The sequence below is a fragment of the Littorina saxatilis genome, linkage group LG15 (genome assembly GCF_037325665.1).
Source record: "Littorina saxatilis isolate snail1 linkage group LG15, US_GU_Lsax_2.0, whole genome shotgun sequence".
In the NCBI taxonomy this organism is placed as follows: Eukaryota; Metazoa; Mollusca; class Gastropoda; order Littorinimorpha; family Littorinidae; genus Littorina; species Littorina saxatilis.
Window position 1 is genome coordinate 42,216,669 of NC_090259.1, and position 23,591 is coordinate 42,240,259.

Sequence of the window (23,591 nt, forward strand, 5' to 3'; positions counted from 1 at the left end):
TTACGGGCAAATATCAATCGCTCCCTGACTTTTTATGCATCGAGAAACAAATTTAGTCATCGCTGAATCAGTAGCTTACCTTAAATCCCGACATAAATCAAACAATACCTAGAAAACAGACAAAACTTGCCTTCACACGTGTCATGAGCGGCATTCGGCTTCTGTTCGGCATTTGACCGGTTATCCCCCGTGATTAAGGGGTCAGCAGGGAGATAATAGGTGGTCAGAGCAAGAGTTGTTCCCCTTTACCTTGGTTATTCCTACATGTGGCTTTTTTTCAGACCATGTGGCTTTTTTTGTGCAAGTAAAAATTTCCACGCTGTTTAACAGTTTACAGCTCAAGTGACGTTTTGAGCAATGGTAACCACTTTATTGACTATTATTTCCAGTGTTTGTGCCAGTCTTTACTCATTAAACTGGAAAAGTACTAAAACTGACAGTAACTTTCACAAGAGAACAGCCGCCGGCCAACTCGAGCACGTGGGTCTCTTTCCGTTCTTGCAAATTTTAAGTCGAAAAAGGAACGCTGAAATTTTGTGGTAAAACTAAAAGCGCAATACATGATGCCACGTAAGCAGAACAATAACCGCTGCAGCATTCAACAGTTCACAAAACGATCGATTTGTCATTACCCTTTCTCAACGCATCTTCTCTTTCTCGTCTCTGAGAGAGCAGCCATCGTCGATGTCCACGCTGACTCCACACCAAGCACAGAAAGACCGCTCGATTCTGCCGTCTCTGACGCATGCGCACAGACGAGAGCTGAGACTTCTCGTACACTCGCGAAACTAACGAATTTTATCTTTTTTTATGTTTTCGGGCATTCCCCAACTTGTTCACTTATAGTGCTATCATCCATCACGTTAGTTCTATCATTTATATGTTTAGTTAAAATTTTAATCGTAGTTTAATTTTCGTTAAAAAGTGCGCAGTAATGACAAATCTGGACTGGCTTGTAAACTAGATAGATTTCACCATCGCAACAAAATTGAACTTCTACGTTTGGGAAAATCGTTAAATAACAGAAGTGATAACGTGTACCTATTCTATTTTAAAACGCAAAAGAAAGCGTGTGAAGTAACTTCATTCACTGCAAATCTACGCTCTACCCGCGGTTTCCAGAACATACGTGTCCATCGGGGACCTAGACAAACTAGAAAGTGCGTAACATACGTGAACCAATCAAAATGCTCCGAGTGTGCTGAGTGTGCTGACGCTAGCCAATCACGTTAATGCACGTCGCTGGAACTGCCAGGAAATCCTAACGCGTGTTACACATGGCATATATTTAGCAGAACCGGTATCCAGAACGTCAAGTCAGTTAGCTGAGAGCATCACACGTGAAAATATTGTGTGAAAAGAGAAAAGCCAGAGTGTGTTTTCTAAAGTGACCTTTCACAGCTTTTCAAAGGTGAGTCCTAACAGTTTTCAATCATTTTAGTGTGGTAGAATAAATACGCTGAGCGATTTCACAGTAATTATCCTACACGTTGACTCGTTGGCAAAGAGATACTGAGGGCAAGTTAGCATAATCAAAAAACGAATTGATCAGTATGTAACCTTTTTGATTTGTTTTATATCTGTGAAGAGGTTGACAAAAGCCTTATTTACTGTCGAAGTTTGGAGTTTCCATTTCGGTCTTTTCTGGTCACGTAGCATCTGATGATCTGTTTCGGTGTTTGCTCAGAGACACCCCGCCCACTTCGTCTTCGGCTAAAATCTCCGTGACATCCGTCTTTTGACAAGACCACCGAAAGCGGTCCCCATTTTCTTTGATACTTTATCACAAGTTTGAAGTGTTTGTGGACGTGTTCTCATAAAATTCAAAGCGGTGTGTTTTTCTTCAAAGGAATGGTTCATTGTTTTATAACCGTCACTCATCGTCACTCTGATGAGTGATGACGTGTTGCAAACCAAGCAGCCGAAAACCCAAGTCAAGTTCAGGTGGTTCCGTACTTTTCCCCGAAATCCTTCTTTGAATGAAACAAGGGGATCGTTGAAAGTAGTTTATGTTGACAGGACACTGTTTCCTTCAGGTTTGGTTATTTCTTTGTTTCAGTGTGTGTACTGAGAGAACTTCAAAGATGAAGAGATTCCTGTTACCATATTGTTTTGTGGCCTTGCTGCTTAGTGCAGCATGGTACGTCCAAGCTGATGACGAGGATGAAGAAGCAGACAGCAAGAAGAAGGACAAGGAGAGTATCGGTACCGTGATTGGAATTGATCTGGGAACAACATATTCCTGGTAAGTTGTTTTATTTTCAACTTTCGTGTTGAACACCTGAATGTTACTTATTGCCCAAATCATGATCACACTCAATGAGTTATGAAGCTATATGATTGCTTCATGTATGTTTATACTTCACTTTTTTACTTAAATCCATGCTTTTGTTGGGTTTTGGTGGTCAATCAATCAATATGAGGCTTATATCGCGCGTATTCCGTGGGTACAGTTCTAAGCGCAGGGATTTATTTTTTATTTCTATGCAATTTATATTGCGCACATATTCAAGGCGCAGGGATTTATTTATGCCCTGTGATATGGAATTTTTTTACACAATACATCACGCATTCACATCGGCCAGCAGATCGCAGCCATTTCGGCGCATATCCTACCTTTTACGGCCTATTAGTATTATTCCAAGTCACACGGGTATTTTGGTGGACATTTTTATCTATGCCTATACAATTTTGCCAGGAAAGACCCTTTTGTCAATCGTGGGATCTTTAACGTGCACACCCCAATGTAGTGTACACGAAGGGACCTCGGTTTTTCGTCTCATCCGAAAGACTAGCACTTGAACCCACCACCTAGGTTAGGAAAGGGGGGAGAAAATTGCTAACGCCCTGACCCAGGGTCGAACTCGCAACCTCTCGCTTCCGAGCGCAAGTGCGTTACCACTCGGCCACCCAGTCCTTGTGGTAAGCATGTTGTGTTGTTGATTTCTTGCAACTAAGTACACGTGTTGGAATCTTGAGATTGTTGTATAGAGGTAAATGATTCTTGTTCAGACAGACACTGAAAAGTCAGTAGTCACTTATTTGACATATTTCAGCTTACACTTAAGTGGAAGAGACACTGGAATTTGAGACTGGTTTACCGTTTAGGGACATTAGATTTGTCATCTTGTATGTCAATATGTTGTGTACATTACATTGGGGTATGCACGTTAAAGATCCCACGATTGACAAAAGGTTCTTTCCTGGCAAAATTGTATAGGCGTAGATAATAATGTCCACCAAAATACCCATGTGACCTGGAATAATAGGCCGTGAAAGGTGGATGCAGCGCCTATAGGCTGTTGATCTACTTGCCGATGTGAATGCGTGATATATTGTGTGAAAAATTCCATCTCACACGGCATTAATAGGTAACATGCGCCTTGTGTGGTCAGATACATGCGCGATATAAATCTTCGTAAATAAATAAATATATATAGAGAAGAAGGAAAAGTTGGTAGTGATGTAATTTGTTCTTGCTGTTTCCAGTGTTGGCGTGTTCAAGAATGGTCGCGTGGAAATCATTGCCAACGACCAAGGTAACCGAATCACACCGTCCTACGTCGCCTTCACTGCTGAAGATGAGCGTCTGATCGGTGATGCTGCCAAGAACCAGCTGACCTCTAACCCAGAGAACACCATCTTTGACGTCAAGCGTCTGATTGGTCGCACCTATGACGACAAGGCGGTGCAGAAGGATATCCAGCACTACCCCTTCACGGTGATCAACAAGAACAACAAGCCGTTCATCCAGGCCCAAGTCAGCGGCAAGACCAAGACCTTCGCTCCCGAGGAGATCTCGGCCATGGTGCTGGGCAAGATGAGGGACATCGCCGAGGCCTACCTAGGCAAGAAGATCACCAACGCTGTGGTCACTGTGCCTGCCTACTTCAACGACGCGCAACGTCAGGCCACCAAAGACGCTGGCGTCATCGCTGGTCTCAACGTCATGAGAATCATCAACGAACCGTAAGTGTCCAAGGCTAGTGGTAAATAACAAGAATGTTTCTATGGCACAAAATGGTGATATACAGTGGAACCCCCCGTTTAAGACCCCCCAATTTGAGTTAAGACCTTGCATTTTCATGTTTTCAACTCATAACCCCTGTAAATTTACCTCAATTTTAAGGCTGATTTCTTTTTGAGACCTGATTTTCTGAGATATTTGGGGTCTTAAAAGGGGGGTCCCACTGTAGTTTAAAGGGCCTTTCTAAAAACACAATGCAAGTTACAAAACAAAGACTGGTGTATTTTTTATTGCGCCCAGCTTTAGATAAAGCGGAATTTGTACATTTTGTCATTTCTGATTCACCTTTGGCTTTACTTAGAATTTGGAATTGTGCAGTGAAAATCAAGTTCTGTTTATTTTAATTTGCACATGGGTAATTACACAAACAAAAGATAGGGTTAATTAGAAAAAAACACAGTAAACACCAAGTTTCAAAGACTTTCGGGCCACCAAAATTATAAAATAAAAAAAAATAAAATTAGTCAAAACTTGACTAAATGTAAAAAGATAGGGAGAAGAATTGCTAATTTCTGGTAAACATACTGTATTGTGTTAGGTTGGATATTGGTATGATGTTCGTGGAGACTGATCTAAGTTTTGAAACTTTCAGGACTGCTGCAGCCATTGCTTATGGTCTGGACAAGCGTGACGGAGAGAAGAACATTCTGGTGTTCGACCTGGGCGGTGGTACTTTCGATGTTTCCCTTCTGACCATCGACAACGGTGTCTTTGAGGTTGTGGCCACAAACGGCGATACTCACTTGGGTAAGTTGTGTTGTAGTTATGATAGTGTCTTTGTCAATGCATGAACTAATGTGAGAGCCTACAATGAAAACTGAAATACATCGCATAGGAGAGCTGCTGTTATTTCAGGAGAGTGTCGAAATCTGTTCCACATTCTGCAGTGAAAACATCAAAGTTTTAAACATGATTTCTTTGAAGTGTTCTTTTTTTTATTTTATAATTTTGAACAATGGAATGTTTTCACGTGGGCTTACATTTACAGTAGCCACATAAGTACAAAAATGCTTGACAATTTCGAACTAGTTTTCAACACATTGATGTTTGTGTTCAGAAGCACTTCAAAAGGTGTGTGGTGCTATGAGCTGGTTAAATGTATGCAGTGGAACCCCCCCAATTCAAGTCTTCCCCACTTTTAAGACCTTATTTTTTCAGACTTTTTGTTCATAACCTCTGTAAATTGACCTCCTTTTTAAGACCCGATTTTGTCAGAATTTGTGAGCTTTTAAAGGAGGGGGGGGGGGGGGGTTCTACTGCACTTTGCTTTGGTGCACTTTTCACGCAGACAGTGATGCTAACGGTTTGATTGTGGTGCGTGCAGGTGGTGAGGACTTTGACCAGCGTGTGTCAGACCACTTCATCAAGCTGTACAAGAAGAAGAAGGGCAAGGATATCCGCAAGGACAACCGTGCCGTGCAGAAGCTGCGTCGCGAGGTGGAGAAGGCCAAGCGTGCTCTGTCTTCTCAGCATCAGGTGCGCCTGGAGGTCGAGTCTCTCTTCGACGGCGAGGACTTCTCTGAGCAGCTCACTCGTGCCAAGTTCGAGGAACTCAACATGGTAAGTTTACCTGCTGTTTTGATGGAAAATGTCTTACCTCCTGGTTAGCTTCTGTCTAAGACGGTTTTGTGGTCAGTTTCATACTTTTCTCTAGCATGTTTTCAAATATTGTGATCTACTTTTGGCGAGTTGACTCGGCAATCTTGATCAAGGAAGATTTGTCAACTTGTTTTGCTCACAAAATAAAATTTCAGAAAATTGAAGTAGAACCGAAGGGAAGGAAGAAACGAGCAACACATTTTCTACTGGAACAGATCTAAATAGCTGACTTGTGAAAACCAAGAGCTCAACATGTAAAGCATTTCTTAGAAATTTGGAACCAAACAACCAGGCCTTAACTCTTGTCTTTTCCCCACCAGGACCTGTTCCGCTCCACCGTCAAACCAGTGAAGCAGGTGCTTGACGACAGTGACCTGAAGAAAGAAGACATCGATGAGATCGTTCTGGTTGGAGGCTCCACTCGTATCCCCAAGGTGCAGCAGCTCGTCAAGGAGTTCTTCAATGGAAAAGTGAGTTTTCACTATGAATTTTGTTTTCATTTACATTTCTTGTTAATAACAGAACTTATGTCAAGCTTTAAAAAATTTGATTCACATAAGGATCCACCTTTTTCTACTTGTGTGGATGGCTTTTTTTGATACTTCATAGTTTCAGGTTGATTTTGACTTTTAATAATATACATTAGGAGGAGAAGAACAAAAACTGTCCTCACATTTAAGCAGACTGGGCAGGTGTTTTTGACTGACATTATCTGTTCTTTCTTGACAGTCAGTTAAAATTGCTGTGTTTTGTATCCTTGGGTTAGCTAAGTGATGGTGAACTGCATGCATGTTTGTGTGAACATTGTTTCACGGTGTTTTATCTTTATGTGTACAGGAGCCCAACCGTGGCATCAACCCCGATGAGGCTGTGGCCTACGGAGCGGCTGTGCAGGCTGGTGTGCTGAGTGGAGAGGAGGACACCGGAGACCTTGTGCTGTTGGACGTCAACCCCCTCACCATGGGTATCGAGACCGTGGGCGGCGTCATGACCAAGCTGATCCCCCGCAACACCGTGGTTCCCACCAAGAAGTCTCAGATCTTCTCCACTGCCGCTGACAACCAGCCTACTGTCACCATCCAGGTGTTTGAGGGCGAGCGTTCCATGACCAAGGACAACCACCTGCTGGGCAAATTCGACCTGACCGGCATCCCCCCAGCTCCCCGTGGTGTGCCCCAGATCGAGGTCACCTTCGAAATCGACGTCAACGGCATTCTCCGAGTTTCCGCCGAGGATAAGGGCACGGGCAACAAGAACAACATCGTCATCCAGAACGACCACAACCGCCTGTCACCCGAAGACATCGAGCGCATGATCAATGATGCCGAGAAGTACGCCGACGAGGACAAGAAATTGAAGGAGCGCGTGGACGCCAAGAACGAGCTGGAAAGCTACGCCTACTCCCTCAAGAACCAGGTGAACGACAAAGAGAAGCTGGGCGCCAAACTGAGCGAGGACGACAAGACCAAGATCACGGAAACCCTGGACGAGGCCATCTCGTGGCTGGAGGGCCACCAGGAGGCGGAGGCTGAGGAGTTCAAGGAGAAGAAGAAGGCGGTGGAGGAGGTGATCCAGCCCATCATCAGCAAACTCTATGAGGGCGCAGGAGGACCACCACCACCCGAGGGAGGAGAGGAAGAAGCTGACCATGAAAAGGACGAATTATGAGAGCGCGAACGTGATAGTGAACTTGCAAGAACTGTGCGAGAGGTGCCTGGAAGTTTGTCTGCATCGGGGGGCTGTATTTTTGTTGTGGTGGCTGCTGTAAGGGTTTCTCATCTCATGGAGCGTTCAAAGGTGTGACTGAGGGTGTGTGGTGTGTACAAGGTTTTGACATGGTGACTGGATGTTTTCCAGTGGTGGAAAAGGGTCGTTTTGATGTGATGGATGCATGTCGGGTGTTTGCAGTATTTAAATGTGGAGTCATATTTCCTGTACATAGTTTGAAAATCCATTGTTTTGAATGTCCATAATGAGCTTGTTTGAGTCATGTTCATGAGTGGGGGTTTGAATCTGAATGAATGAGTAAATGGAGACGACACAAATGTATGCTAGATGAATATCTGTTGTTGAAGAAAGGCTGTGATCAATGTGAAAGATTGTTGTGAAATAAATCTAGTTTGATTAATATTCATTTCGTCTCTGTTCATGATTTTGAATGCTTTGTAGTCTGTTGATTTGATGGGCAAGGGTAGTTCTAGGCACAATATGCATTCACGCTTCCAATCAAGATCATACAAACTGGGCAACATCCCTTGAGACATATACATGCGAAAAACAAAACAAACACTTGCACATTTCAGATGCAAAAGACAGACTAAAATGTGGTTGATGTGCAAAATTCTTAACAGTTTAAAAATCCTTGAATTTACTCTTTAGAAAAAGTACACTGCACTCATTATGACCTCAATGTTGCACATCTTAATGCGAGCAGGTTCGTGCAATGCCAGAATTGTCAATAGCACTCGGTTCACTAAATAAACTGAGTTTTCATAGTGTATAAGAGTACTGAAACTTGGTAATAAATGGACAAACACTGAAACAGGTCCCTGAATGTCGCATTTTTATTTTTCAACTTGCAAAGTCAAAGGGATAAACGATAAAACATTTACAAAATGCCGAACTTCCTAACATATGTTGAACTTAAAAAAATTTCCTCCTCCCCACCCAACGACAGAACAGAAAAAGCAACACACTGTAATTTTGTTTACAGATATTTACATTTGCACATTAACTTACTAAGAATTAATTCAATTTTAACAAATGTTATGTACATCCAGCCCATATCCAAAAGTAAGACAACAAGAGGCGAAGCCTTCAAGGCTCACGTAAGAAATAGACAAACAGTAACACAAACTCAATCACTCCGTCACACATACACACCCACACACACAGTAAGCTTAGGTGACGACTGTGCAAGAAAGAGAGACACTAGATCTAGATCTGTCTGTGTCTGCATGTAGCCTACTTACAGGGACGCGACTGCCAAATAGTCTCGGCCCGCTCAAAATAACAATGACCGAGACCACACACACCACGCGAGAGAGAAAGACTACAGGGAGGCATGCAGTCATGATGCATTAATTGACGTCAAACACTTTTGACCGTGACGTAATCTTATGCGAGCTTTATCCATAGTCTTGGATAACCACTCACACATAGACTCGGAAATGTTAAAGTTTCTACCACAGACATACACACACACGCACACACGCACGCACAAACGCACGCACAGACAGACAAAGTTACGATCACATAGGCTACACTTACGTGAGCCAAAAATTAAAAGAAAAAATACAGATTCTCTCTTCTACATCGGTTCAAACAAAAGATCAATCTCAAAGACTGACGGCACACACGCACAGGAACAAAATGCAATGCAGAGATAATAATACTACTACAGGCATTTAGTTGGTTACACTTAGTTATTTAGCTCTAGATGGTCATTGCTTTCAAAAAAACTTTCCTGCACATCATGTCAGTGTCGGTGAACGAACATAAACTATGCCTAAGGGTAATAACCACGAATAATAATATTAATAGTAATAATATTAAATGCAATAATAATTATTTATTCATAAACAAACATACACTGCAATCATGCACATTATTTTTTTCTCTCCCTAAATGTATTGGCAAGAGAAAAACAAGTTGCGTAAGGCGAAATAACATTTAGTCAAGATGTCGAACTCACAGAATGAAACTGTACGCACTGCTTTTTTCACCAAGACCACATACTCGTAGTTTCGTCAGTCCACCGCTCGTGGAAAAGGCAGTGAAATCGACAAGCCATGCAGAATAGTGCGGTAGTGGTCGCACTGAGCAGGATAACACGCTTTTCTGTATGTCTATTCTTTTCAGCTTACTGAGTTTGTTTTTAATCCAAACATATCATATCTAAATGTTTTTGGAATCAGGGACAGACAAGGAATAAGATGTTTTTAAATCGATTTCGGAAAATTAATTTTAATCATAATTTTCATATTTTTAATTTTCAGAGCTTGTTTGTAATCCAAATATAACATATGACTTGTATATGTTTTTGGAATCAGACAATGACGAAGAATAAGATGAAATTATTTTTGGATCGTTTAATAAAAAGATAATTTTAATTACAAGTTTCCGATTTTTAATGACCAAACTCATTCATTAGTTTTTAAGCCACCAAGCTGAAATGCAATACCAAAGTCCGGCCTTCGTCGAAGACTGCTTTGCCAACATTTCAATCAATTTGATTGAAAAATGAGTGTGTGACAGTGCCGCCTCAACTTTTACAAAAAGCCGGATATGATGTCATCAAAGGTATTTATCGAAAAAAAGAAAAAAAACGTCCGGGGATATCATTCCCAGGAACTCTCATGTCAAATTTCATAAAGATCGGTCCAGTAGTTTAGTGTGAATCGCTCTACACACACACACGCACAGACAGACAGACACACACACACACACACCACGACCCTCGTCTCGATTCCCCCTCTATGTTAAAACATTTAGTCAAAACTTGACTAAATGTAAAAAGAAACATCTTCAGCCATGTGAACAAAGAAAATTGACACGCCATTGTCACCGATACAGTATTACAAAACTTTTAGCAAAATAATACTAACAAACAATTTACACATTACCTCACCATGCAGAAGTTTACACAGGTATTTCTTTAGCTTGGCACTCAAACCTTTCAACCCCAACACGTTCACACATGAACAATCACATTTCTTTCCACACACAGATGTACACAAATATATACAAACATTGTGAAAAGATCAGATAGTGAACATGTACTTACAAGTACCATCTCTCTTCATCTCTGTCTCTCTCTTTCCCTCTCTCTCACTCTCTTTCCCTCTCTCTCTTTCTCTCAGTTTCTCTCGTTCTCTGCAAGCAACAAACTTTGATTTCCCACACAGTAACCAGATAAGAGCAGTAAGGTCAAAGACAGCAAAGATGCTTAAAACGGCAACAACAACAAAAGAAGAAAATGCATGAGACATCTGCTAACGAGGCAAACGTACTGCTTTTCACACACCACATCAACGCAGATTTCAACAACAGCATCACAACCAAAATAAACTCGACAACAGAAACATTCAAAAACACAGGTAATGTTTCATGAAAACACTCCCCGTTCATTCATGACATGTTCATACATTTGAAATCTGATATGATCAAACAAAGTCATGTTTAAGTCACTTATCTTGAGCATATTATAAATGAAACAAATCAGCAATAATATTGATAAATCATTCTTTAAATCTTGCGAGCACAAGAACTTGAAAAATGAAACAAAGAAAGTCCAATCTTTTCACCTTATTTGTGCATGCACACCTGCCGTCAGACTAGAATCTTACAACTAAAACACCACCCAACAATTTTAAAAAAAAAAGTTCCATCTAAACTCCATATAAATGCACACTGTCAGCTCATCAACAGAAAAATACATGAGAACGAAATATTGCCTTTCTCATCTTGGAAGCGGACAAACTTGTCTTGGACAAGAAAAACTACATTTCAAGTTAACTTCTGCTACACGTTTTCCGTATTATACGAATGTACGAAAATGTCAGTTCTGTTCTTCATAGATAATTCATTAATTACATGTACCGGTTTCAAAGCTACTCTCCATGAATGGTTATTTTCTGCTTGGTGAGTTTAATTATTCCTTACTTTTGTTACTAGCGCAAATGAATGTTATTGATCAGTATGAGGGTTTGGTCCACAAGTTACCAAAATTAACTTCAACTTAATTAACAAAGAAACGAAAAAATAAAAATGATCCCTCCAGAGTAATTATCTTCTTTCCGCCACATGAATTATGAACAGTTTAATGCTGCAATCTTTTGGTGCGTATAATGCCAGATGTCCTATAAAGTAATTCATGACAAATTCCAGTCATTTTTGTTTTTATTGGTGTACAGAGGTGCCTGTGACGAGGGGGCATCCTTGGGGCCAGTCTAAAGTGTCCCTACATTGTAGGTGTCCTTTATGACAGGCATAGTCAAGCGAATTTACACTACAGACAGTGTTCTTTATTGGGAAGTGTCCTCACATCAGAAGGATCTCACATAGGAGGTACCACTACATTCACAAAATCAGAAACCAGGCTGACTGCGTCAGGAATTGGGTGTTTCAGTTACAGACAAAGTGATGTTACAATCAATTAATGGGGTTACATTTGCGATGAGATTCTGTTCACAATGACTCAAGCCTAATTTAGGTGTTATTATTATGTTTCACAAAGCTTGACACCTTTGGGGGTTGGGGGAGGTGAAGGTGGGATGGAGGATTTGGGAGGAGAGGTAGGTGGTTTGATACAGGAAGGGGACTCACAAGTTATTCAGCGTTGCCAGCAAACTCGGTCCTTAATTACTTTTTGTTCTAATGTCTAACAAAGTTCATATGCAGAGCAAGATTTGAACATTTAGCACAGCCTGGGACTGTCAATCACATATTCACTTTGTCTGTCTACATAATGACAAATCATTAGCAGCCATTCTTTGAAAAAAAACTTTTTTTTTTGGGGGGGGGGGGGGGGGGGGGATAAGGGGGGACAGCCTTTTTTTATTTGTTTTTTTTATTTGTTAGTTGTTATCAAAAAGAGGAGTTGAGTGACTTCTGGTGGAAAAACTACCTCTGCATAATGATTATGAATGCCATTACTAGTGATTCCAAATAAGGAGAAAGGGAGAAGTGTCAAGTGAGTATAGAGTGCACAGCCTGTACTACACAGATACAGTGGAACCCCCCTTTCCATACCTTCAAAAATCGAAGAAAATGAGGTCTTACAAAGGAGGGAGTCATAAATGGAGGTAAATTTACAGAGGTAATGAACAGAAAATCTGGAGAAAACAAGGTCTTAAAGGGGAGGGGGGGGGTAAGGGGGGGGGGGGGGTAAAGAGGGGGGGGGGGGGTCTTAAAAGGGGGTTCCACTGTGGCAGAAAACAAAGAGAGCCTGTTTTAAAAAGAAATATGAGCCGCAAGCATCAGCAGTAGAGAAAGAGTGTGTGATAACGAGCAGTGTGAAGCCTTGAGACATTTAGATGAATCCTCCATGATATGACAAACATCTGTTGCTCTTGCAATACTTGTCACATCAGTATGGTTCGCCAATCATGTCAAAACTCTGTATCTTGAAAAAAAGATGTTGTATTTTTTCTTTTCCAAACCACAAACCCCACACACACGGATGAGTGCTACCAAATTTATCACAGACGGGCTTCTTATTCAATACAGTTTCCTTTTTCTCCCTTCATTTTTCAATGTGTTATCAACTTTTGCTTCAGACAATATGCCATGAACTCTTCAAAAGTTGTTTGACTTCTTTCTCTATAACATGCAATCCCTAACACACAAGTCTTCCCTGTACTAAAGTCTGCACTATCATGTGTGACCCGCCCTGAAGTTGGAGGAAAAAAAAATATTATGGAGGAAAGACAAAATGCAACTGGTCAAACATCTTTCAAATATCTTTTGGTATATGTATACATGTACATAAACTAGTTCTAAGAAAACAAATAGATCTTGTTCACTTGACACTAGCTGGCCCTATCTCGGTTCTGAAAGAGTTTAGACAAAAAATAAACAAACATCAATGATTTCAAGCTGGATCACGCCAAAGTTTGTTAACAGCAACACACCTCTTGACAGTGATTTGCTTCAATGTAACGCGAGCGTCATATCTGATCAGCATTTGATCTTCGGCCGATTTGGCACACACACAAAATCCGGACCAAAACGCAAGCTGCAATAGAATCAAACAAAATGAAAATTTTAGATTTTGTTGCTCTGCCTTTGACAGCACATATTTTTTTGATGGGAGAAGGAGTTTTTAAGGCGCCTTTTGAGTGTGATGGTTGTATCATAAATGCCAGTAAATTTTTTTTTATCATTTAAAAAGTCAAATAGACGAATTTGGGAAATAACTCTGTCGGGTTTGTATGGGATGTGAAAGAGTGAGTACCCTTGCATTTGCAGGGGTGGGAGCAAAAAATCTGAGCTATACCGAAAAAATATTTTTTTGCTGCAAACTAAACACCAGGCTGAGCCCACTGCTGACGTTTTGCGAAGCCATTTTCTAAATGGGCGATTTAAATCGTCCACCAAGTTCATCCAGTCCACTTGTTTTTATGTAAGCTCTGGTCGATCTTTCGAGTCTTCGACTCATCGGTAATTAGCTCCATCTTAATAAGTAAACCGAGCTCGCGATATCTAGGTTTCATTTGAGAGAAAAATGGCGGACGGCATGTTATTTCCGGAAGTATCTTCAGTTTTATGGATCGAAAATTGCGCGAACCGAAACACGGAAACCGATATTGACGCGATTAGGATTCAGGTTTTTTTCCTCACTTTTTTGTTGTTGTTGTTGAAATTTTTCCTATACGGAATTCCGTAATTATACGGAACTACTCCCACCCCTGCATTTGCGCAGACAAACATTGCTATGTGCTTCCTGTTCACGTGTTTGAGGCACGCCCTCTCGCTAGTGACTTGCCTATAATATAATGTCACATATGCAAGGGTACTCACTCTTTCAGAACCCATGCAGAGTTATTTCCGAAAATCGTCTATTCATCAGCTGTTAACTCCCCCTTCATGTCCTGTCAATAGGTAAGGGGTGTCCCTCAGTGTTAAAAACGTACTCGTCCAACGGTATCAAGCCAGGGTCGTCGCTGAACAAGAGATAAAAGTACTTCAACGTCTCCGACAGGAAGAAGCTCTCCATCTTGTCCCTAAAGCGAGGGTTTCCGGCGTCCTTGACATTGCTGATGGAGGAATAACCGCCGTCAGGGATCTTGGTGTGCTTCTCGAAGGCCAAGAACATCTGCCAGCCCCAGTCGCGGTACTTCTGGTCCCCCGTCACCCGGTACAGCACGAACAGACTCTCCACCGTCTCCGGGCGAAGCAGGTTGTGTGCATCTAAAGGCTGGGGAAGAAAAAAATAAATTCATTTTTGAGAAGAAATGAAGTGAAATAAAATATGAGAAAGAGGTAATAACCCGATTTATCTCTGTGTGAGGGTAACCTTCCCACTGAGTGAATCTCAATCAATCGCTCTTCTTTCAGTGTATGATGTTACTTCCACAGGGTTAATTCAGGACTATACCAGAAGAAAAAACTGAACAAAATTTGAAAAAAAATAAAAATGAAATATTAATCTTAAAAAATAATGATCAAATGAAAAGAAAAGAAAATAGATTAAAATAAAATAAAATAAAATAAATATTCCCATGCCTGTTCTTTGGGGTGGGGATTTGGGGGTGAAAAAAGGTTTCAACTTTATTTACAAGCATGCATCAGTTTTAAAATGACCCCCCACCTTCACACACACACACCCAACACACACACACACACACACACACACACACACACACACACACACACACACACACACACCTTGACAATGAGGTCCTCCTTAGCCTCGGGCGCCAGGTTGAAGTAGGTGATTTCTGGCGCCAGTCGCGTTGGCTGGCGAGCGTAGGTCTGGTAGCAGGTGTAGGCCAGCTCCTCGCCAAGGGTCCTGTGACTTTTGTCCAGCCCGTTGTAAGCGCCCAGAGCCAGCGTCCCCGCCAGGAAGCACACCAAGTGATCCTGTGGGTGGGGAAAAAAATAATATTAATGCAGATGTTTTGCACCGTATCCCCCAACCCTGTTTTGTTCTATCCCGGGAATCCACCCTCATCCTGTGTGCAGCATGTCAGGAATGTGTACATCCTGCAACTTTCTTACTTTGGCTTTAGTTTTCCTATATTGCAGGTGACCTTTTCTGACAGGGAAACTTCATACAAGATGATGAAGAAAGGCAAGAGAGGTGTCCTTTATTGGGAGGTGTCCTCTCATCAGAGGGGCCACACATCGCCGATACCATTCGACCAGGAATTTAGTCTCTCGACTCACCATTTTGGGACTAAAATTACGTCCGCTCAGCAGTTCTCCGATGAAGGTCAGTTTGCTGGGTTCAGATTTTCGCACCAGCCTCTCTTTCACACCTGTCATGGCATCTACGTAATCGTCTTTGAACCTGTAAAGTAAAAAAAAAAGTAAAAACTTAGCAACTCAAATGACATGCGCAGAGGTAAAAATACAGACATATAACCTGACAACTTGAGTGTCTCATTACAAAATCACAAAGATTTCTTCATCTGATCTGTCTTCTTCTTCTTCCATGTTCTTGGCATACAATACCCAAATTAACTGAATCTTTTTTTGGACAAAGACGTTTTTACGATTGACCGTATCTACCCTGCTATTAACTTGATTAAGACTTCCAGTTTCATGCTCAGTTTTGGAAATACACAGACATTAAAATTAAAAGGACATGGAAAAAAATTAAGAAATCGCCAAGCACACTGACACAGTTAGTTTCTTGTCTCTCTGGATTCGATACTTGAGCAGATAAATGTACTAGGAGTGGAATTTCACGGCACTGGCCATTTCTACCCTGCCACTGAGGCATCAAATACTCCATTTGCGCAAGTACAAAAATCTGAAAAAATCAGGTCTTAACAAGTCGCGTAAGGCGAAATTACTACATTTAGTCAAGCTGTGGAACTCACAGAATGAAACTGAACGCACTGCATTTTTTCACAATGACCGTAGTCCGCCGCAAGTGCAAAAGGCAGTGAAAGTGACGAGCCTGTTCAGCGCGGTAGAGGTTGCGCTGTGCTGCATAGCATGCTTTACTGTACCTCTCTTCGTTTTAACTTTCTGAGCGTGTTTTTAATCCAAACATATCATATCCATATGTTTTTGGATTCAGGAACCGACAAGGAATAAGATGAAATTGTTTTTAAAACGATTTCGGAAATTTAATTTTAATCATAATTTTTATATTTTTAATTTTCAGAGCCTGTTTTTAATCCAAATATAACATATTTATATGTTTTTGGAATCAGAACACGATGAAGAATAAAATAAAAGTAATTTTGGATCGCTTTATAAAAGAATAATTTTAATTACAATTTTGAGATTTTTAATGACCAAAGTCATAAATTAATTTTTAAGCCTCCATGCTGAAATGCAATACCGAAGTCCGGCCTTCATCGAAGATTGCTTGGCCAAAATTTCAATCAATTTGATTGAAAAATGAAGGTGTGACAGTGCCGCCTCAACTTTTACAAAAAGCCGGATATGACGTCATCAAAGACATTTATCGAAAAAATGAAAAAAACGTCTGGGGATATCATACCCAGGAACTCTCATGTGAAATTTCATAAAGATCGGTCCAGTAGTTTAGTCTGAATCGCTCTACACACACACACGCACAAACACACACACACACACCACGACCCTCGTCTCGATTCCCCCTCTATGTTAAAACATTTAGTCAAAACTTGACTAAATGTAACAAGAAGGGCAAAGCCCATACGACTCACATGCTTTACACATTTTTCCTACCAAAATACATGTGACCTTGACCAGGTCATCCAAGGTCATGCAACACAAAGCTGTTAATTCAAGACATAGGAAGTACAATGGTGCTTATTGGCTCTTTCTACCATGAGATATGGTCACTTTTAGTGGTTCACTACCTTATTTTGGTCACATTTCATAAGGGTCAAAGTGACCTTGACCTTGATCATATGTGACCGAATGTGTCTCATGATGAAAGCATAACATGAGCCCCACATAATTTTTAAGTTTGAAACAGTTATCTTCCATAGTTCAGGGTCAAGGTCACTTCAAAATATGTATACAATCCAACTTTGAAGAGCTCCTGTGACCTTGACCTTGAAGCAAGGTAAACCAAACTGGTATCAAAAGATGGGGCTTACTTTGCCCTATATATCATATATAGGTGAGGTATTGAATCTCAAAAACTTCAGAGAAAATGGGAAAAATATGAAAAATAGCTGTTTTTTAGGCAACATTTATGGCCCCTGCGACCTTGACCTTGAAGCAAGGTCAAGATGCTATGTATGTTTTTTGGGGCCTTGTCATCATACACCATCTTGCCAAATTTGGTACTGATAGACTGAATAGTGTCCAAGAAATATCCAACGTTAAAGTTTTCCGGACGGACGTCCGGACGTCCGGACGGACGGACGGACGGACGGACGACTCGGGTGAGTACATAGACTCACTTTTGCTTCGCATGTGAGTCAAAAAGGAGGGAGTCTTAAAATGGTGGTAAATTTACATAGGCTATGGACAGAAAATCTGAAATAACAGGGTCTCAAAAGGGAGGGAGTCTTGAATCAGGGATCTTTAAAGGGGGATTCCACTGTAAAAGAAGACCCCTCCCCAAAAAACACAAAAATCCAACAACAACAAAACACACACACATACACACACACAAACGGCCAAGCATTCTTACACTGTCAGTTTCTTGCCGCTCTGAATCCACTGTTTGAGCAGATACTCATAGTAGCTGTCGCCGCGGGCGCCCAGTGTGATGGTGGCGGTGGAACGGAAGCTGCCGCTGTTGGCATTGATGAAGATAGGGACCAGTCCGTCCTGTTTGGGAAGATCGTGCACGTGCATGGACACCTCGTGCACTGCATCCTGTAAACAGCAAAGCCACTCTATGGGTACAGTGGATACAGCCCCCCCCCTGAAAACACCACACAATCTCACAACGTTCACACCTTATCTTCTATCTTTTTTCTATTTTATTCTTGACCAGTTGGATTAGGCAGGTCCTTGAGCACAAACTGTTTCAGAAGAATGTCACACATGTGCTGCTGCTGTGTGTACACCGCATCCCCTCTCTTCTCTCTCCCTCCCTCCCCACAAAACACAAACAAAAATTGCAGCATAATTATATGTTATTGCCAGTGACTTAAGTCAGGTCTCTGAACCCAAGCTGAATGATGATGACATCAGACGTGCTGCTGTTGAGTTGCAGTATTTTTTAAACTTCTTTTTTTCTTCCCTCATTATACACCACACCCACACATCAACAAAAACTCACAGCGTATTTGTTATCGCCGGTGACCTTGGAGAGGTCTCTGAACTCCAGCTGAATGGTGGTGACCTCAGACGTGCTGCTGTCGGGCCCCCAGCGAGGGGCGTGCGCGTTGCCCGTAAGCAGGTTGACGTCGGAGTAAGGCACCTTGGACTGCGAGTTGAAACACGGCAGGAGTTTGTCTGCTAGCTCCACCTTGAAAAACAATGTACAGAAAAACACTTTTCATTTGTATGATAAGGTGATCTGGTTTAAGATAAAGAAAAGAAAAAAACAGCACACACACCCACACATTTTTGAAGCTTTATCTAAATCAAAAAACGGTCCCCATAGATGGATGGATGGACTTGTGCGTAAACTGCTATTGCAAGACATGTTCATGCTGATTCACACCAATTGTACGTAATATACTTTGGTATGGTGACTGGTCATATGTGGCCATTTCTGCGACTTTGGACACTGTTCACAGAAGCCTCCAATTTGAGAAATACGGGGTCAAAGTTTTGTTTGTTTGTTTGTTTGCTTAACGCCCAGCCGACCACGAAGGGCCATATCAGGGCGGTGCTGCTTTGACATATAACATACGCCACACACAAGACAGAAGTCGCAGCACAGGCTTCATGTCTCACCCAGTCACATTATTCTGACACCGGACCAACCAGTCCTAGCACTAACCCCATAATGCCAGACGCCAGGCGGAGCAGCCACTAGATTGCCAATTTTAAAGTCTTAGGTATGATCCTGGACTCGTACTTGCCCTCTGCTGTCAGGCTACTCAACGCCACGACCTGAAGTAGCCTGTGTGATTTGCCGCCAACTCCGCAGCGATGGGCACTTTGGTGCATGTGTGGGTGCGTGGATGTTGGTTCGCTGGTGTGAGTGTGTGTGTGTGTGTGTGTGTGTGTGTGTGTGTGTGTCTGTGTGAGCATCTGTGTGTGTGTGTGTGTGTGTGTGTGTGTCTGTGTGTGTGTGTGTGTGTGTGTGTGTGTGTGTGTGTGTGTGTGTGTGTGTGTGTGTGTGTGTGTGTGTGTGCGTGTGTGCTTGTGTGTTGTGATCGTGTGACTGTGTGTATGTATGTGTTTGTGTATGTGTGTGTGTGCGTGTGCGTACGAGTTTGTAGAATGCTCTTGGTCTTGATACACGCGCATGTGTTATCTATCCATGACCTTTTAAATCATGCCTGTGTGCCATTATTACCCACTCAATCCGAATATATTTTATTGTTTTTAGTTAAACTGAGAGAGAGAGAGAGAGAGAGAGAGAGAGAGAGAGAGAGAGAGAGAGAGAGAGAGAGAGAGAGTGTGTGTGTGTGTGAGTGTCTGTAAGTGCTGCGAGAGACGCTTAGGATGTTTACATGTGTTTTAATGCAATTCTAATTCTAATTCTAAGTTTACAGCAAATGTGAAGCGGGCTAGGGTTATTAGTTTTAAGTGCAATCGTTTAATTCTTAATACATGTGATGTTTTTATGTCTGTGATCGCCTGACACTGTATGGCAATTTTCCTTGTTTTTATGAGGACAGTAAACATTTTGAGTTTGAGTTTGAGTTTGACCCGGCCGGGGTTCGAACCCACGACCTCCCGATCACGGGGCAGACGCCTTACCACTAGGCCAACCGTGCCGGTCTGGGGTCAAAGTTGGAGCACAATGTAAACAAACTTTACTAAGCTCACTGACTTCCACTTCAAGCTGAAATTTATAAAAGTTTCAGAAATGATCAGTGATAGCACATTATAAAACAGATAAAACAGATGGAAAACAGTCTTGGAAAGCACATCATAATTTTGATCACAATGACCGTTTTCAAAGAAATTGCCACATGTGTACTGATTAGGGACTGCTGCGTTGTCAAGCTATAGTCCTTTCTGTTTTTGCACCTTGGACTTCTTCTTCTTCGTTCATGGGCTGAAACTCCCACGTTCACTCATGTTTCAGCACGAGTGGATTTCTACGTATATGACCGTTTTTACCCCGCCATGCAGGCAGCATACGCCGATTTTGGGGGAGACATGCTGGGCATTTTCGTGTTTCTATAACCCACCAAACTATGACATGGATTACAGGATCTTTTCCGTGCGCACTTGGTCTTGTGCTTGCCTGTACACACGAAGGGGGTTAAGTCGCTAGCAGGTCTGCACATAAGTTGACCTGGGAGATCAGAAAATTCTCCACTCTTAACCCATCAGGCGGCAGCGACCGGGATTCGAACTCACGACCTCCCGATTAGGAGGCCGACGTCTTACCACCACGCCACTGCGCACCTTGGACTGAAAAAGATCTTGTGATCTTAAGATCTTTGGCATCCAAGTGTAGACAACTAACTCACAGCTCTTTGTTTGAAGATCTCCTCCCCTGTCAGGTGATAAGAGCTGAGCATGCCGCCCAGGACACGGATTGTGATCTCAAACAGGTTGACGTCGCGCGACACCGCGAAGGTCAGCTTGTCCGTCACCCACTCCTTCGACTCCTCGTACTCTGTATTGTGTAAAGAAAGAAAAGTTGTTGTGCTGAAATAAAATAGTCTATCAGCAGTAATTTCTCTTTCAAAGTAACTTGGTAGAGTTTCTGGTAACGCAAACTGGTAGACTGGTAAAATCAAAAAGTTTGAAGTAAGTTAATTTCCATTTTTGTCAATCTGCCGAAATAAACATCCTCAACTGTTCTTTCTTTCTTTATTTGGTGTTTAACGTCGTTTTCAACCACGAAGGTTATATCGCGACGGGGAAAGGGGGGAGATGGGATAGAGCCACTTGTCCATTGTTTCTTGTTCACAAAAGCACTAATAAAAAATTTGCTCCAGGGGCTTGCAACGTAGTACAATGTATTACCTTACTGGGAGAATGCAAGTTTCCAGTACAAAGGACTTAACATTTCTTACATACTGCTTGACTAAAATCTTTACAAAAATTGACTATATTCTATACAAGAAACACTTAACAAGGGTAAAAAGAGAAACAGAATCCGTTAGTCGCCTCTTACGACATGCTGGGGAGCATCGGGTAAATTCTTCCCCCTAACCCGCGGGGGGGTATCCTCAACTGTTTTAAATGAAAAAAAAACGGAGAAAAAGAGATAAAATTAAATTCATTTAGCAAGCGTCTTGTTGATATTAATGTCTTGTCTTCCTCTCTTTTCTTTTTCTTCTTCTCCCATCTCACCGCCCACCTACCAACTCCCCCCCCCCCTCCCCCCCCCCCCCCCACTCAAACTAAAAATGTTTTATTAACTAATCCTTTTGTTTGTTTTCCGCACACTACTTATTGGTTTCTTTTTTTTATTTCATGCCCCACTAACCTTCTTTCAATCCCATGATGACCATGGTGTCGACGGCATCCACCAGCGTCAGACCAACGCCGAACCACTCCGAGTGCTTCTTGGAGATGGGGTGAAGTTCGTCGTGACCCCACGCGTGTGCCTTGTACGCTTTCCACGCATGCTTGAAGGCATCCGCCACCGCCTGCTGTTTGACGTTCCGCGACTTGCCCGCTGTGAGACAAAGAAATTTGTAAAGCTCCAAAGATATGGGAGAATTCCTTTTTTTTCTTTCTTCATTTTAATTACTTTATTGTTCCATCGGTGGGAAATTCGGGTCACTTCCTCCCAGTGCAAAGCTAGCAGCAGATTCGAACCTGCGACCTTAAGATCATAAGTCCAGTGCTCACCCAACTGAGCTACTGGGCCCCCTGCTAGGGATAAGGAATAAAATAAGGGATTAGATTTCATATAGTCCTGTGAGGTTAACCTCATGAAAATTCTGGCTGTTTTTTTCACTGGGGACAGCGAGCTGCCATACACGTCGACGCTACCCCATTTGTTCTCTCTTTTTCCTGCATATATGCATATATTTGTGTTTTGCTGTGAACATGGGTTCTTTATCGTGAGCATACGTGCACCAGGGGGTGTTCAGAAACCGAAGAGAGTCTGCACAAAGTTGACTCTGGGAAATAAATCCCTCGCTGAACGTGGGGATCGAACTCACGCCCATAGCGACAACTGGGTTTATCAAAGCCAGTGCCACTACTACCGACTGCAGTGCTATTTCCCCCGAGAAGGGGGATGAGTAAGGGTGCTGAAAGGCTGGGAGCTCAGTACAGAGAGTGTAAGAAGAGGAGGACTAAGGGTGCTGAAAGGCTGGGAGCTCAGTGCAGAGAGTGTAAGGAGAGGAGGACAAAGGGTGCTGAAAGGCTGGGAGCTCAGTACAGAGAGTGTAAGAAGATGAGGACTAAGGGTGCTGAAAGGCTGGGAGCTCAGTACAGAGAGTGTAAGGAGAGGAGGACTAAGGGTGCTGAAAGGCTGGGAGCTCAGTACAGAGAGTGTAAGAAGATGAGGACTAAGGGTGCTGAAAGGCTGGGAGCTCAGTACAGAGAGTGTAGGAAGAGGAGGACAAAGGGTGCTGAAAGGCTGGGAGCTCAGTACAGAGTGTAAGGAGAGGAGGACTAAGGGTGCTGAAAGGCTGGGAGCTCAGTACAGAGAGTGTAAGAAGAGGAGGACTAAGGGTGCTGAAAGGCTGGGAGCTCAGTACAGAGAGTGTAAGAAGATGAGGACTAAGGGTGCTGAAAGGCTGGGAGCTCAGTACAGAGAGTGTAAGGAGAGGAGGACTAAGGGTGCTGAAAGGCTGGGAGCTCAGTACAGAGAGTGTAAGAAGAGGAGGACTAAGGGTGCTGAAAGGCTGGGAGCTCAGTACAGAGAGTGTAAGAAGAGGAGGACTAAGGGTGCTGAAAGGCTGGGAGCTCAGTACAGAGAGTGTAGGAAGAGGAGGACTAAGGGTGCTGAAAGGCTGGGAGCTCAGTACAGAGAGTGTAAGAAGAGGAGGACTAAGGGTGCTGAAAGGCTGGGAGCTCAGTACAGAGAGTGTAGGAAGAGGAGGACTAAGGGTGCTGAAAGGCTGGGAGCTCAGTACAGAGAGTGTAAGGAGAGAAGGACTAAGGGTGCTGAAAGGCTGGGAGCTCAGTACAGAGAGTGTAGGAAGAGGAGGACTAAGGGTGCTGAAAGGCTGGGAGCTCAGTACAGAGAGTGTAAGAAGAGGAGGACTAAGGGTGCTGAAAGGCTGGGAGCTCAGTACAG

The 23,591-nt window shown here is 42.5% G+C and overlaps 2 protein-coding genes across 3 annotated transcripts in view; one reads left to right on the plus strand and one right to left on the minus strand.

The window, feature by feature from the left end:
- The first annotated feature begins 1,252 nt into the window (after positions 1 to 1,252).
- LOC138949356 (endoplasmic reticulum chaperone BiP-like) lies at positions 1,253 to 7,756 on the plus strand. The gene is made up of 7 exons (XM_070321157.1): positions 1,253 to 1,411; positions 2,060 to 2,245; positions 3,490 to 3,969; positions 4,620 to 4,774; positions 5,352 to 5,587; positions 5,947 to 6,096; positions 6,464 to 7,756. The coding sequence occupies exons 2-7, from the start codon at positions 2,085 to 2,087 to the stop codon at positions 7,292 to 7,294; spliced, it is 2,013 nt and encodes a 670-aa protein (XP_070177258.1). The 5' UTR covers positions 1,253 to 1,411; positions 2,060 to 2,084; the 3' UTR covers positions 7,295 to 7,756.
- Positions 7,757 to 12,753: 4,997 nt separating this feature from the next.
- LOC138949362 (endoplasmic reticulum mannosyl-oligosaccharide 1,2-alpha-mannosidase-like) overlaps positions 12,754 to 23,591 on the minus strand; it is a 32,131-nt gene continuing 21,293 nt past the window's right edge. For both annotated transcript variants that reach the window (XM_070321172.1, XM_070321171.1), the window contains exons 5-11: positions 21,822 to 22,013; positions 20,854 to 21,002; positions 18,534 to 18,722; positions 17,937 to 18,124; positions 15,518 to 15,641; positions 15,017 to 15,211; positions 12,754 to 14,546 (exon numbers count right to left, since the gene is read on the minus strand). In XM_070321172.1, coding sequence (XP_070177273.1) covers positions 14,214 to 14,546; positions 15,017 to 15,211; positions 15,518 to 15,641; positions 17,937 to 18,124; positions 18,534 to 18,722; positions 20,854 to 21,002; positions 21,822 to 22,013 — 1,370 coding nt within the window. In that variant the 3' untranslated portion in view covers positions 12,754 to 14,213. The remainder of the gene's footprint in view (positions 14,547 to 15,016; positions 15,212 to 15,517; positions 15,642 to 17,936; positions 18,125 to 18,533; positions 18,723 to 20,853; positions 21,003 to 21,821; positions 22,014 to 23,591) is intronic.